At 33.8% G+C, this 15,306-nt stretch overlaps 1 protein-coding gene across 1 annotated transcript in view; it reads left to right on the top strand.

Annotated features, from left to right (window-relative positions):
- FREM2 (FRAS1 related extracellular matrix 2) overlaps positions 1–15,306 on the top strand; it is a 305,213-nt gene that overhangs the window by 276,093 nt on the left and 13,814 nt on the right. Inside the window, exons 17-21 of the mRNA XM_053708413.1 lie at positions 4,823–5,015; positions 5,660–5,764; positions 12,499–12,626; positions 14,209–14,343; positions 14,676–14,802. Of these exons, the coding sequence (XP_053564388.1) occupies positions 4,823–5,015; positions 5,660–5,764; positions 12,499–12,626; positions 14,209–14,343; positions 14,676–14,802 (688 nt within the window). The remainder of the gene's footprint in view (positions 1–4,822; positions 5,016–5,659; positions 5,765–12,498; positions 12,627–14,208; positions 14,344–14,675; positions 14,803–15,306) is intronic.

Raw genomic sequence — 15,306 nt, 5'->3', positions numbered from 1 at the left:
GGGGGGAAGAAAAAGAGGGGGGAGAGAACAAAAGAGGGGGGAGAGAGAGCAAAAGAAAGGAGGGAGAGAGCCAAAGAGGTGAGAGAGAGAGCAAAAGAGGGGAGAGAGAGAGCAAAAGAGGGGAGAGAGAGAGCAAAAGGGGGGAGAGAAAGCAAAAGAGAGGGGGGAGAGAAAGCAAAAGAGAGGGGGGAAGAGAGAGCAAAAGAGAGGGGGGAGAGAGCAAGGGGTGGGACCACTGTACTGCAAAAAATGGCCCGTGTACACGGGCTTTAGTACTAGTCTCTAATAAAGCTCTAACTGAACTCTGTCCTGGCATACACCTTATCCCCCTCCCTCTATATTATAGGCATCATCCTATTCTGAGGCTCCATATATACTGGAGGCACAAAATACTATTTTCTAGACTTGTATATGACATTAGGTCAAGCAGCTTTTCACTTTCATATTAAAAGATATTTTGTATGCTAAGAAAATTGCTTGAATTCCAAGTATGTGATTACCTTTGGAAACAAGATAAATAATTTAAAAGGAAAGCATATTTTTCCTCTTAGAAATATACGTTTAACTGTCTGGTTCCTGAACAAATAATTAAAGGCTAGATTACAAGTGAAGCCCAACCAATAGTGCAGGGTTTTATAAAAAAAAAGATTGTGACCTCGCACAGAATAGAACACAACCAGTGTTACAAGTGGATGGTTAAAGGGACAGTAAACAACAACAAAAAATTTGTTTAAAAAGATAGATAATCCCTTTATTACCCATTCCCCATTTTTGCATAATAAACAGGGTTATATTTATACACGTTTTACCTCTGTGATTACCTTGTATTTAAGCTTCTGCAGACTGCCCCCTTATCTCAGATCTTTTGACAGACTTGCATTTCAGGCAATTAGTGCTGACTCTTAAATAACTCCAGGGGCATGAGCACAATGTTATCTATATGGCATAATGCCCTCTAGCTATGAAAAACTGTAAAATGCCTTCAGATAAGAGGAGGCCTTCAAGGGCTATGAAATTAGCATATGCGCCTACCTAGGATTATCTTTCAACTCATGATACCAAGAGAACAAAGCAAATTTGATGATAAAAGTAAATTGGAAAGTTGTTTAAAATTGCATGCCCTATCTGAATCATGAAAGTTTAATTTGGACTTTACTGTCCCTTTAAATACTTCAACCAAAGCATGTTAACAAAGCTGAAACTATGTGCCCTATACTTTTAATGGATAGCATATGGAGTACTATCACTTCAACTATTGGTGAGTTAAAGGGACAGTATACACCAATTTTCATATAACTGCATGTAATAGACACTATCCAGTATAAAACTGCTGAAAAACTTACTTAGAAGCTCTCAGTTTAGCTCTGTTGAAAAGGTAGCTGGAAAACCCACTGCAAGTAGGAAATAAGACACTCCCCCTCCCTCTTCTTTTGCATATGAAAAGACCCTTTACACAAACAGGAGCAAGAAGGAGTAGGTATCTGACGGTATTCTCCTAAAACTTTGGGGCTTGGTTAGGAGTCTGAAAATCAGAGCAATATTATTTAAAAATAAGCAAAACTATAATTAAAAAAAAAAATAAAAAAAAAATGATGGGCTATATAAATAGATAATCTACAAAACATTTATGCAAAGACTGAGGGAACTTTAAAAATGCCTGGGACAAGCATAAGGCTATCTTACAAACTAGATAAGTTTATACTGTTAGGTAATATCAGGCAGACTTGCTGGGCCTATGGCTCTTATCTGCCGTCAATATCTATGTTTCAAAGAAAAAATGAGTGTATAATATTCCTTTAAGTGTTGCGCTCAAGCATTATCAAAAATACCGCTGTAAAATGTAGTACTTTTTAAGACCTGAAGTAAACCATTATTATTAATAGCACAGCACAGACCTACACGAAGAACCCCACTACTTGTGCACCCTTGACTTAACGCTCAAGTAATAGCCAACGTGACTTTTACTATGCGCCCCAGAGAAAAGTCCATTATGTGAAGGATTTAGAGCCCTGGTGGCATCTGACTTGCAGATGTTAGAAATATAGAAACATAGATATTGACGGCAGATAAGAGCCATAGGCCCAGCAAGTCTGCCCGATATTACCTAACAGTATAAACTTATCTAGTTCGTAGGATAGCCTTATGCTTGTCCCAGGCATTTTTACAGTGTCTGTCATTACTACCTCTTGAGGAAGTTTATTCCATACATCAGTCACTCTTTCTGTAAAGAAGTGTTTCATCAAATTACTCCTGAATCTACTACCCTTCAGCTTGAGCTCATGACCCCTTGTTCTTGAATTTTCCATTTTATGTAAAATACCCACAGCCTCAGTTTTACTAAACCCTTTAACGTACTTGAAAGTTGCTATCATATCACCTCTACCCTGGACCATTACTCGAGCGATAAAAAATAACTTTAGATTTGTAATGTGAGCACAAAATATAAGCTTTATTGCTTGTGCTTGACTGATGTTCACAAACTAGTGCTAATATTTTTCTGCTCCGCTTGTTATCTAGGCTTAAATGTTATACAAAGCAGTAAAAAGCTGAACATTTAATGATAAATATTCCTATAATATTCTAATCTTTATCTATGGAAAATCTATAACCATTTCAACCTGCTCCTTTATGTTTCATCATTCATGGTTACATGCATAGTTACCTGAGATCTGACAAGAAAATGTAACACAAATGATCCATAGTTTTGACCTGCTCACCCATCCCAGCCCACTGATATCACAAACACATCTCCCAATGTAGGAAATCAGAGCTCACAACTGATATACAACACTCAGAGGAAAAGCTCACCAAAGCAAATTATTTATTTCAACATTTTTACTGTGCACTGTTTTAAAAGTAATGAACACTATCTATACTAATCCCTCTGATAGTATGAAGCTTTTAAGGGGACATAAAACGCAAAAATTTCCTTTCATGATTTTAAACAACTTTCCAATTTACTTCTATTATCAAATTAGCTTCATTCTATTGGTATCCTTTGGTGAGTAAGCAGTAATGCACTGCTGGGAGATAGCTGTGCACATCTGGTGAGCCAATAACAAGAATCATATATGTGCAGCCATCAATAAGCAGATAGCTCCCAGTAGTGTATTGTTGCTCCTGAGGTGAACTAGGTATGCTTTTCAACAAAGGATACAAATAGAATGCAGCAAATTAGATAACAGAAGTACATTGGAAAATTGTTTAAAATCGTATATTCTATCTAAATTATGAAAAGAAAAAAAAATCGTTTTTTTCTCCTGTTAACATTATATTTGAAGTACTTAAAGTGAATATAAAGTTTAATAAATAAGTGCCCAGTTTTTTTTAAAAAAAACTACTCTTAAAAACAGGGGCACTTTTAAAAAAACTACTCTTAAAAACAGGGGCACTTTCATTCATTAAACTAAATAAAAATAAATCCTAAAATAGCTACAATATAATTATTAGTAATATTGTAGCTATATTAGGGTTTATTTTATAGGTAAGTATTTAGTTTTAAATAGGCATAATTAATTTAATAAGAGTTATATTTATTTAGATTTATTTAATTAATATTTAAGATAGGGGGGTGTTAGGGTTAGTGTTAGACTTAGGTTTAGGGGTTAATAATTTTATTATAGGTTGCGGCGGTGTAGGGGGGGCAGGATAGTGGTTGATAAATTTATTATAGGTGGCGACGGTGTAGGGGGGGCAGATTAGGGGTTAATACATTTATTATAGGTGTCGGCGGGGTCCGGGAGCAGCGGTTTAGGGGTTAAACAATTTATCTAGTTGCGGCGGGGTCCGGGAGTGGCGGTTTAGGGGTTAATATATTTATTATAGTTGTGGCAGGGTCCGGGAGCGTCGGTTTAGGGGTTAGCATGTTTAATATAGGTGGCGGCGGTGTAGGGGGGCAGATTAGGGGTGTTTAGACTCGGGGTACATGTTAGGGTGTTAGGTGCAGACATCTCCCATAGGAATCAATGGGATGTCGGGCAGCAGCGAACATGAACTTTCGCTATGGTCAGACTCCCATTGATTCCTATGGGATCCCCCACCTCCAGGGCGGCGGATTGAAAACCAGGCACGCTGGGCCGGAAAAGTGCCGAGCGTACCTGCTAGTTATTTGATAACTAGCAAAAGTAGTCCGATTGTGTTCGGAACATCTGGAGTGACGTAAGAATCGATCTGTGTCGGACTGAGTCTGGCGGATCGAAGCTTACGTCACTAAATTCTACTTTTGCCGGTGTGTAGGGCTTGATAACTTAGGCAAATCAGCCTCGCCACAAATACGCTGCGGAATTCCAGCATATTTGAGGTTGACGGCTTGATAACTAGAGGCCTATATCTTTTTTTTTTTGCAAAAAGTGAGACTTTTAATCACTAACTAATAGGGAAAGCAGTTGTAAGCTTTGTCTGATGAAGAGACCTCAGTATCCTGAAAGATTGCAATAGTATTCCCTATTAGTTAACCAGTAAAAGTATTACCTGTATATCACTTTGTTATTTTTCACAAAAGATTTATGTTTTCTTCTAATACAATATTGCATGAAAACGTATTTATTTGAATTGATTTTTTTAATGGCCTAGAGCCAAAAAGATAATTTAATTTTTTTGATTAACCTAGTTGACTCTATAAATATGTTTAAACATCTAACATAATACATTTTTAATTTAAAAAAATATAATATTTGTTATATTGTACTTTCACTACCATTTTATAAAAGATCTCTTGTTAAAAACATTCAGCTATTGCAATGTTCTCATAAACTAATGGTGTTTTTCTTTAGTTGTTGATGCTTTTATTTAAAAAAAAATGTATTCTTTTTTTCCCCCTAAGGTTTTGAATCTTGTGCAGTCTTACGTTACATTGAGGGTTCCATTATATGTTTCTTATGTCTTCCACTCACCAGTGGGAGTTGGTGGCTGGCAACATTTTGACCTACACTCGGAGCTTCGCTTAACGTTTGTGTATGACACTGCCATCTTGTGGAAGGATGGCATCGGTAGTCCTCCTGAAGCAGAACTTCAAGGTAAAATATAATCTAGCAATTTACAAATCAAGCCATTTTTATAGTATTATACTGCTAAGAATATACACAAACACACACACACATATATATATGGGACTGCACTCTCTTGTCCACTTTCAGAGCTTATATCTGTAGGCATCAATAGATTCACATGTGACTCAGCTCTATCTTTTTTCAAATTTTAATTATTTCATAATCCAATGTTTCGGCCTCTACTTAGGACTTGACAAAGTGGAGGTCGAAACGTTGGATTATTTAATAATAAAGGTTTGAAAAAAGAGAAAGCGGAGTCATATGTAAATAAATATATATATGTATGTATGTATATAAATTAAGTTATCATATGTTGAATCATTCATAAACAGCTAAAAATCGACTGAAATAGAGCAAGATAGATATAGATAGATGCAGACAGATTTTTTTCCTTCAAATTATTTAATTCTGAAAATATTAAAAAAACAAACGTAATGTTTATTTTAATGCATTCTAGGGACTACACTGTTAAGGTCAGTTAATGTTTAAACAATATCGTTAATCTCCTACTATTACAATAGATATGAATGATATCTACTGTTTCTGTGTTTTTGATAACAGAAAATACAAAATTGTATGACATTCTTACTTTGTTCTTTCTTCTTTTCAAGGCTCATTGTATCCAACTAGTATGCGCATTAATGAAGAAGGAAGATTGGTTGTTAACTTCAAAACAGAAGCCAGATTCTATGGTCTATTTGTCATGTCACATGCTGGTAATCATTTTTCCAGATTTTAAAATATTTCAACTTTTACACCGTACAGCGCAGAGCCCTCTTTCTTTACTTCACATATAATTTTTCTTGCATTATTTTAACACCTAACATTTATGAGAGTCTGAAAGTTATGTGCATGGCCTGTAAAATAGTTTCTGACTCATAGTTGCCAGCTAGGGATGGGAGATTGTTTTGCAACATTCGAAAATGTTTAAAACTAATTTTAAGACATTCGTTCATTTTTTTCAAATGTTTGCACAACATTCTAACATTCATTTTATGTAATAGTATTTCTTTTTTTATATTAATTTTATTAAGGTTCAATTTAAGGCATTCTTAAAATAGTACCGTCAATAAAGATTAAAAAGAAAGATTGTTTCATCACTTAAGGTCAAAATAAGCCAAACAATATAAAATTACATGTTGATATGACAGTCTTCAGGAGTGTCCCATACAAATATATTTGCCATTCAAACTATATACCCTCAAGGTAACAGATAAGGCCACTTTTGGACCTTATAGTAAAAGAAAATGCGTAAAGCTAAAGAAGGTAATCTTGATCTTGATGAAACCACTCTTGGGTCTTAAACAATGAACCCTATTTTATCTATATTAAAGAAACAATATAACAATATTATTAGGAACTCTGAATTGTAATATAGGGCAACTCTTGGACCCTCGGACTAGATGGTAAAAGAGTTAAAATGGTACATAAAAGTAACAGGAATGTGCTACAGCAATATAGGTTAAACACTCACAGCTAATTATTAGTATTACGGGCTGCATCCATTATAGTTTAGCATATATCAGTGAGCTAATCCATATTTTTAAAACTAAACAACTAGGAATACTAATTGTACAAAGAGATACATTTAGGATTGATAGAAAAGAATACCACAAAAGTAATAAATTCTCTAACTCCAATTATTCGTGGGGATATAGGATTACTCTATATATTAAAATGTTCCATATCATTCATACTTTAAATCTTTATTCTTACAGCTAGGAACAAACATTCACACAGTAGTAGCCTGAAAGAGTTAAAAACACTTAAACCCAGTCAAATTGGATGGATATGATAAGCAGTAATATGTATATTTTTCCTGATGCCCACAACAAAATAATGTAAGATAAGATAAGCCCTTACAATCCGAGGGCTGAATTAGTTTTAAGTTTTATATATTAAGGTAAATAGTAGGCACCAGGAATCAACATGCATTCGTAAAGACAATAGTTCTTTTTTAACTTGGGTAAGCAATTAAAAAGCGACAGACAGGAGAGACCAAGCTTCTCCTGCTGGACCCCTGACGCGCGTTTCACAGAATGCTTCCTCTATATATATATATATTTTTAACGACTTTACTGCATAACAGAAGTGTTTACTGTTATGCAGTAAAGTCGTTGTTAAAAACCGGAGCGTGCCTTCTGTTATGGAGTTATTGTGCATATAGTTTGAGGATCACCCTGGTAGTTGTTATATTTGTGCGAGTGCTGGGTTCTACCTGTGGATTCTCTCTCTCTCTCTCTCTCTCTCTCTCTCTCTCTCTCTCTCTCTCTCTATATATATATATATATATATATATATATATATATATATAGGTATAAATATATATTGTACCAAAATACCATCAGATATATAAAGAAATATATATGTATGGATAAATAGAACATATTCTGCTATGTGAAATATTCATATTTTTATGTCGGGTTAGCAAACATCAGAATATGGGATCGGGTTTGTGCGGAAATTGGTTCCCCCCCCCTTTTATTTCTCCATAGACTTCTATGGGGGAATAGGTTATCACGCATGTAATATTGTAAGTTCGGCTTTTTGCGCTCATCAGATTAGCACGTAAGCGAAAACAGTTTTCTTTCAACTCATAATACGAGCACAACCTGATGGGCGCAAGAAGCTTACTGCTAGCGCAGCTAAAGCTAGAGCAGGAGCATTAACTAGCGTTCCACTTGTAATCTGGCCCTTTATGGGGGATTTTTAATGTCCTTTTTAGTAAAATACTTCTATATACAGATTAAAATTTAAATTTAAAAACTTTGATTTATTTTTACTAATATATAAACCCACATAATCTTACACACAGCATTATTATACACGTTTATTGCAATGAGCACATAGCTTGACTACCTGTGACAAAGTTGTAATTTTCAATGTTATTCACACAGCGCATTCCCTTAAAGGGACAGTCAAGTCCAAAAAAACTTTCATGATTCAGATAGGGAATGTAATTTTAAACAACTTTCCAATTTACTTTTATCACCAATTTTGCTTTGTTCCCTTGGTATTCTTAGTTGAAAGCTAAACCTAGGAGGTTCATATGCTAATTTCTTAGACCTTGAAGGCCGCCTCTAATCTAAATGCATTTTGAAAGTTTTTCACCACTAGAAGGCGTTAGTTCATGTGTTTCATATAGATAACATTGAGCTCATGCTAGTGAACTTACCATGGAGACAGCTCTGATTGGCTAAAATGCAACTCTGTCAAAAGAACTGAAATCAGGGGGCAGTCTGTTGAGGCTTAGATACAAGGTAATTATGTGTATAATTATAACTGTGTTGGTTATGCAAAACTGGGGAATTGGTAATTAAGGGATTATCTATCTTTTAAAACAACAAAAATTCTGGTGTTGACTGTCCCTTTAAGCCCAAGAACTTGCCTCCTACTCTGATCTACAGAATCCTCACAGAACTTGCAAAGCCTGGTGTTATTCGTTTACATTCCAGTGTTTAAAACATTACACTTACATACAGTATCTCATTGGCTTAAGAATGAGAAATGAGCCTACTTGACATTAAAACATACATTTTCAAAATGGAATAGTTCACAATGTTGTTAAACCAGATTGTAGTGTCAGATAAATGTTTTCATTTCAATATTAAATAAGATTGCTATTGAATCAAGCTAATGTGTAACTGTGTTCTGTGACAAGTTTCAGTATATCACCATAGACCATAGACATTTTATACATACTTGACATGAAAATGGAAACTCAGCAATGTTGATAATAGGCTTATCCCTCTTCAAATACCAGTATATTAGTCATTAGAAAAGTTCCTTTTCAAAGGTTTTTCACTGAATCTCTATTCTTAACATAATCTTACTAATGCTGACAAATTACAAACATGAATTTGTGCAGAATTTATAAAAATATAAAATTTATTATGTTTCAATACATTTAGAAAATCTATTCCTGTAATGTTTGTGTATTGTTTAATGGGACATCTTCCTAAAACCCTTATGTTATTCCTATATGTAGCCGTTTCTTATTTACGTACCCGGCTGCTGGTTTTAAACTGACAATAAAGTAAAAATTTAACTTTTATTATTCTAATAGTTTGTTCAACTAGTTCTGTGATTCTCCTTTGTTCAAAAATAAGCCTAGTTAGGATCGTAGAAGTGTGGCAGTGCTTAAAAAAATGACCTCTCTCCTAAGTTTGTATGTGCCTACCAAGGTTTACTCTTCAACAAACTATACCAAGAGAACAAAGCACTATAACTAGGGATGGGCGAATGTGTTAATATTCGAATTTGAATGTTAGAACGAATGTTATTGCAGAAATTCGATTTACATAATAGAATGTTGATAAGAACGAATATTCTTAAAAATTCTATTATCGAATGTTATTTACAGTTTTCGAATGTCACGTTCGAATTTGAATGTCACTTTCGAATTCGAATGTCACATTTGAATTCGAATGTCACATTCGAATTCAAATATTACATTTATAAAACACAGTTGTAGACTAGAAATACTATTTTGAATTCAAATGCTACATTCAAATTCGAATGTAACATTCTAATTCGAATATTACATTTATAAAACACAGTTGTAGACTATTAGAAATACTATTTCGAATTCAAATGCTACATTCGAATTTGAATGTAACATTTGAATTTGAATGTAACATTCAAATTCCAATATTACATTTATACAACACAGTTGTAGACTAGAAATATTATTTTGAATTGGAATGTAATATTCAAATTCGATTATTTTATAAAGCACAGTATTAGACTAGAAATACTATTTCGAATTCGAATGTTACATTCCAATGTCACATTCGAATTTGAATATTATATTTAAAAAACACAGTATTAGACTAGAGATACTATTTCGAATTGGAATGTGACATTCAAATTCAAATGTAGCATTTGAATTTGAATATTACATTTATTAAACACAGTATCAGACTAGAAATACTATTTTGAATTTGAATGTCACATTCAAATTTGAAAATTACATTTCGAAATTGAATGAATACATAGATAAACATTCTATTATTTGAACGAATATTTTCAAATTTTATTGAAAAATTAGAAAATGAAAATTTGAAAATAGAATGTTAGAATGTTATATAAACATTTGAAATGCTATTCGAATGAACAAATGTATAAAAATTTGTTTTAAATTTTGAATTTTTAGAAACATTCGCCAATCCCTAACTATAACACAAGTAAATTGGGCTGCATTTTTACAGTTAACTGCTCTGAACCATGAACACTTACATTTGCATATACTTTCCCTTTAAGGCATTATTCCTAAAGGTAACAAAACAAAATTCCCAAACACCTATATTTTGATTATGTTTAGGTTAATTAAATGAAAATACAGAATAATCCTCAATACTTTCACTATTAAATCATTTTAATTGATTCTTTAAAGTATTTTTAATATAATGCTTGCTGACTTCACAATGAATGTATTTACCTTAGACTTTAAACCCTAGATTACAACATCTTTATTTTTGTCTATCTATTAGGTATGTGCAAAATATGTTATTTGAATATTCATTTGTCAATATAATTCCAAATATGGCCGCGGGTAGCAGCATTTGACTGTTTTCGGCTCCAGATATACAAGTGTTAAATTGCAACACACAAAGATCTGTGCAAATCAAGACCTTTGTGTGTTACACTTTAACACTAATATATTCAGCGTTGAAAAAGCCGAATGCTGCTTCCCGATGCCATATTTGGAATTAATTTGACAAACGAATATCCAAATAAGGAATTTTGCAAATACTTAGTACAAAGACAGAAATACAGACACTGTAACCTAAGGCAAATACGTTCATTATGAAGTAAGCAAACAACATAAAAAGACAGAAGCGCCACATGGCCCAATATTGTTTGAAACAATAACGAAATTATATGTGATAGATACACTCACATTTGTTTAGGCACCCCTAGTAGTGCAGAAAAGGCAAGCTGGGATCAAAATCAGTCACCCAGCAGAAAGTTCAGTAGTCTGTAAGTGATGTAGACAAAAAAAAACAACAAGAGTGCCAATATGACCTAGTATTGTTTGGACAAGAGAGGTAAAGTTTGGTAAAATATCACTCACATTTAGTAGAGCACCTCCCTTGGTGCACTAGAGGCGAACTGGGATCAAACAGTCATCCAGTAGACTTATATCCGGCAAACAGGAACTCCCAGCAATTCAGGATAGGGTGGTAGTTAGGATACAAAATGTACTGCAGTAAGTGGTAAGTAAAACTTAATTTATTAAAATGGATATAAAATCTTAGCTTTTAAGTATAAAAAAACTTACTTTAAAAACACACCATTTCTGGTATATATGGTGATTTACATGATATCCAGTTTCTCAGTAGTATCTAGTTAAAGATACATTACTGTTATATATTTTGACATACTTTGTATCTAGCTATATAACACATACATCTACCTGCGGTATATCAAGGGTGCCCCCTATATACATATATCAATGAAGTTAGCAAGCATTATATTACAAATAGTTTTAAGAATCAATTCAAATTATTTAATAACTGAAAATCTTGAGGATTGTTCAGTATTTTCATTTAGTTAACCTTAGTCACTATCATAGGATGCCACCTTTGCCCCAATTCAGTTTGTGAATTTTTTGCCCTACTAGTCCTGTCCCAGTCAACTGTAAGTGCTATTATTGAGAAGTGCCAGCATCTAAAAACAACAATAGCCCAGCCACAAAGTGTCAGACTACGCAAACTCACAGAGCGGTTCAATTAGTGTTAAAAGCTTGTAGTGTGTACAAATCGCCTATCAACTGTTGTGTCGCTCACTACAGAGCTCTAAATTGACTCTGGATGCAACATCACCACACGATCTGTGCATCAGCAGCTTCATGAAATGGGTTTCCATGGCTGAGCAGCTTTATACATGCCTCACATCAACATGCGCAATGTCAAGCTGCTGGAGCAGTGTATAGACATGTATATGTATGTATCTCTATGTTAAAGCCCTTTGCAACCTTTTTAACACCTGAGACCTTATCTTTGAGCCCTAATTACATTTTATTGCAATTTTTTAAACATATTTTTTATCATACAGTGTTGCTATGAGTGAAACTCTACTTTTAAATGTATTTTTGATGTCTTTTGTGACACTTTTTATTCTAGCGTAACAGTTAACCAGAGCTTTGAAGTCGCGCTAATCCGACACGCTTTAAATTGCACTCAAGTGAATGAGATGACTTTCAGCTTGTAATACGCACGCTACTTCGAAGGTGCACAAAGACCCATAATAAACCCCATATTGCTTGCTTGCAACAATTATCCCGTCACACGTAATCCTAGCCCTATATGCGATATGTAAAAAGGGTTGCAAGTGGCAGGTTTTCTTCTGTGACTTAGGAATATACGAATTTCCTTGAAAAAAAATGTTTGCTAAAGGGATTTATGTATGTTAACTAAAATATTTACCCTTTTTTTTATTTTTCTAGCAACTTCACTAAGCTCAATGATCATATCAGCTGACCATCCTGGACTGACTTTTACCCTCAGTCTGGTGCGGAGTGAGCCAACATTTCACCAACCAGTCCAACAGTGGAGCTTTGTTTCTGATTTTGCAGTAAGTGAATTTGACAACTGCTTTTAGCTGTTGGTGTGTAACTGGATGAAGACACAAGGGCATCCCTGTCCAGATACCAAAAATGGGTCCTCATAAACATTGCATCCCCACTACCTATCCCACCACCATATAACAATCTTTATGATGCACACAATATTAAATAAATATACATTACATCTTCATAATAGCTACTGAATGCTCATGAAACAAACTATATTTGTTATGTTAATAGAAGTAAAACCCATAGTTTCATTTTTCTGGTTATTAAGAACTAGCATTAGACACCTCAGGTATAAAAGAGTACTACACTTTCCTATTACATTTTAAAAATGTATTATCTTATAATAAGTGGAAATTAATTCATTTAAAAAATATCTAGCATTTTTATAGTGTGTGTTTAAAATATTTTGTCATTATTGTTGAGGTATTTTGACCATATACCATATATTAGTCAGTTTGGAATGTGCTTGATTTTTAACTATAATAAATGATAAGGGTAAAGTATGAATGAAAAAGAGTCACAGAGTATTTATATAAAAAAAGGAATTAACAAACAAAATTATGCACAGAAACAGTTTAAACTAAAAAGGATACATTTTACAGAACATATAACTTTACTAGAATAGCCTCTGTTTCAGGGAGATGGAATGAAAAATAGTCAAACATGTTGTGCACATAGAACCCATGTTGAATGACCATATTCTTTTGCTGAAATCACAGTTAAATATCAGGTTTCTAACCAAGCCCCTTCCAGAGTGGTCAAGAAGATAGCCTCCCCTCTTTTATGACAAGCCAAAAAAAGCCCTGCAGCCCTGGCTGAAGTTATATAATAACTTATAACGTATATTACATAAATACAGTACACATACACTTATAGGCAATCCCATAATGTGATTAAAATATGTTTTAAGATATCCCAAAGTGTCACCTCTGATCGACCTTAGGCTGGTGTCTTCCTAGGACACTGTTTTATGTCACCCCAGGCTGATATTTTTTTACTCATAAAATTAATTGTGGTGAGAAGACTTATTTGGCCTCTTGTTTCCTGTTGAACCAGATGTAGGTAGTGAAAATCAGTGGTCCCATGATTTGACTTTTAGAGTTATGGACTAATTTAAGAAAAACAACTGTAAATAGCAGAGAAGAAAAAGCAAAGAAAGAAAAAATCCTAAAATCATGAAGCTTCATGATAGACTGAAACTTAAGCTTTGACCAATGAGATATTTTTCCTAGACATATATATCTATTACATACCTTGCTAATAAAATTCTTCATGATTTAACTGTATCTGAAATTATGTCAGCATAAACATTACAGGAACCATGTTTTGAAATTGTTTTGTAATCAAATTGGGATAAAAATGCATGACTTAATTTGCATTCCCAGGTATCTTCTTAGGATTTTAAGTTGGAAATAGGTTCCCTGACTCATTTTAGATATTTAGCTGAAAAATTGCTTGTTGTATTTTATCATGATGTAGTGGAAGATTTCTCTAGCTCTTTTGCTCACTATCATTAAAACAAATTTATAGTATGGTAAATAGTTATTTTCGAAAATTATTGTCTGAATGTCTTTTTTATAGATCAGAGACTATTCTGGGACATACACAATCAAGCTTGTTCCTTGCACTACTGCTCCCTATCAAGAATACAACTTGCCAGTTATGTGCAACCCTCGGGAACCAATCACATTTGATGTTGATATCCGATTTCAGCAGGTGTGTCAAGAATTTGAGTATAACAAATATGTTCTTTCTTTACTATAGGAAATTATTAACTGTCTATATGCAGTATGTATACAGTGTATATATATATATATATATATATATATATATATATGTGTGCAATTAGACACTCTAGCTTAGTTGGGGTAATGGAAAAAAGACTTTCAGTGGTGGATTACATGAAAAGTAGGCAAAAATAACTTAGACGTTCTCTGGACAGTTATTAATATACATAATTAATAATTTTATGACAGATTTGATTTTAATGACCCTTCAATGCAGTGTTAGTTTGTGATTCCTTCCTGTAACTTCCTGTTCTGCATCAGGTGAGCGATCCAGTGGCTACTGAGTTTAGCTTGAACACCCAGATGTTGCTTTTGTCTAAGAAATCTTTATGGTTGTCGGATGGATCGATGGGATTTGGGCAAGAAAGTGACATTTCTTTTTCTGAAGGTATTTTTTTTATTATTTTTAATTAATTAGTGTTTGATTTGTATCACAACCATTTAAATAACAAATTAAATTTCAAAAGCCCGAGAAACTACTCTTGATTTTTGAAAATGTTCATCTTTCTGTCATGCTACTTGTTATTTAAATACTGAATTGTAAGGACCCTATATTGACCAGAATTTAAAGGAATATAAAAGCTACATTTAAAAGTCCAGTTAAAAATTAAGATTTTTTATAATATATTTGCATTTGTAAAAAAACAAAAAAAAAACACCACAAATATTATGGAAAGAAAAGCCATTTATAGTACTTCTTGTTTCTACTGTGCCTGCCACCTACCTAAAGGAACCCCAGGGCATTTTATCTGCATCTAGCCTATAGTATATGGCATGCTGGACCTTCTACCTGCCTTTAGAAAATGTTGAGCCTGCTACCTCCATATAGGACCTGTGGGGCCAGCTATTTTCCAATCCTACCTCCCAACATTTCCCAGGGGCTTTCTGTGAC

The sequence above is a fragment of the Bombina bombina genome, chromosome 3 (genome assembly GCF_027579735.1).
Source record: "Bombina bombina isolate aBomBom1 chromosome 3, aBomBom1.pri, whole genome shotgun sequence".
In the NCBI taxonomy this organism is placed as follows: domain Eukaryota; kingdom Metazoa; phylum Chordata; class Amphibia; order Anura; family Bombinatoridae; genus Bombina; species Bombina bombina.
The sequence above is the reverse complement of the archived record's forward strand: the minus strand, read 5'-3'. Positions and strand labels throughout refer to the sequence as shown.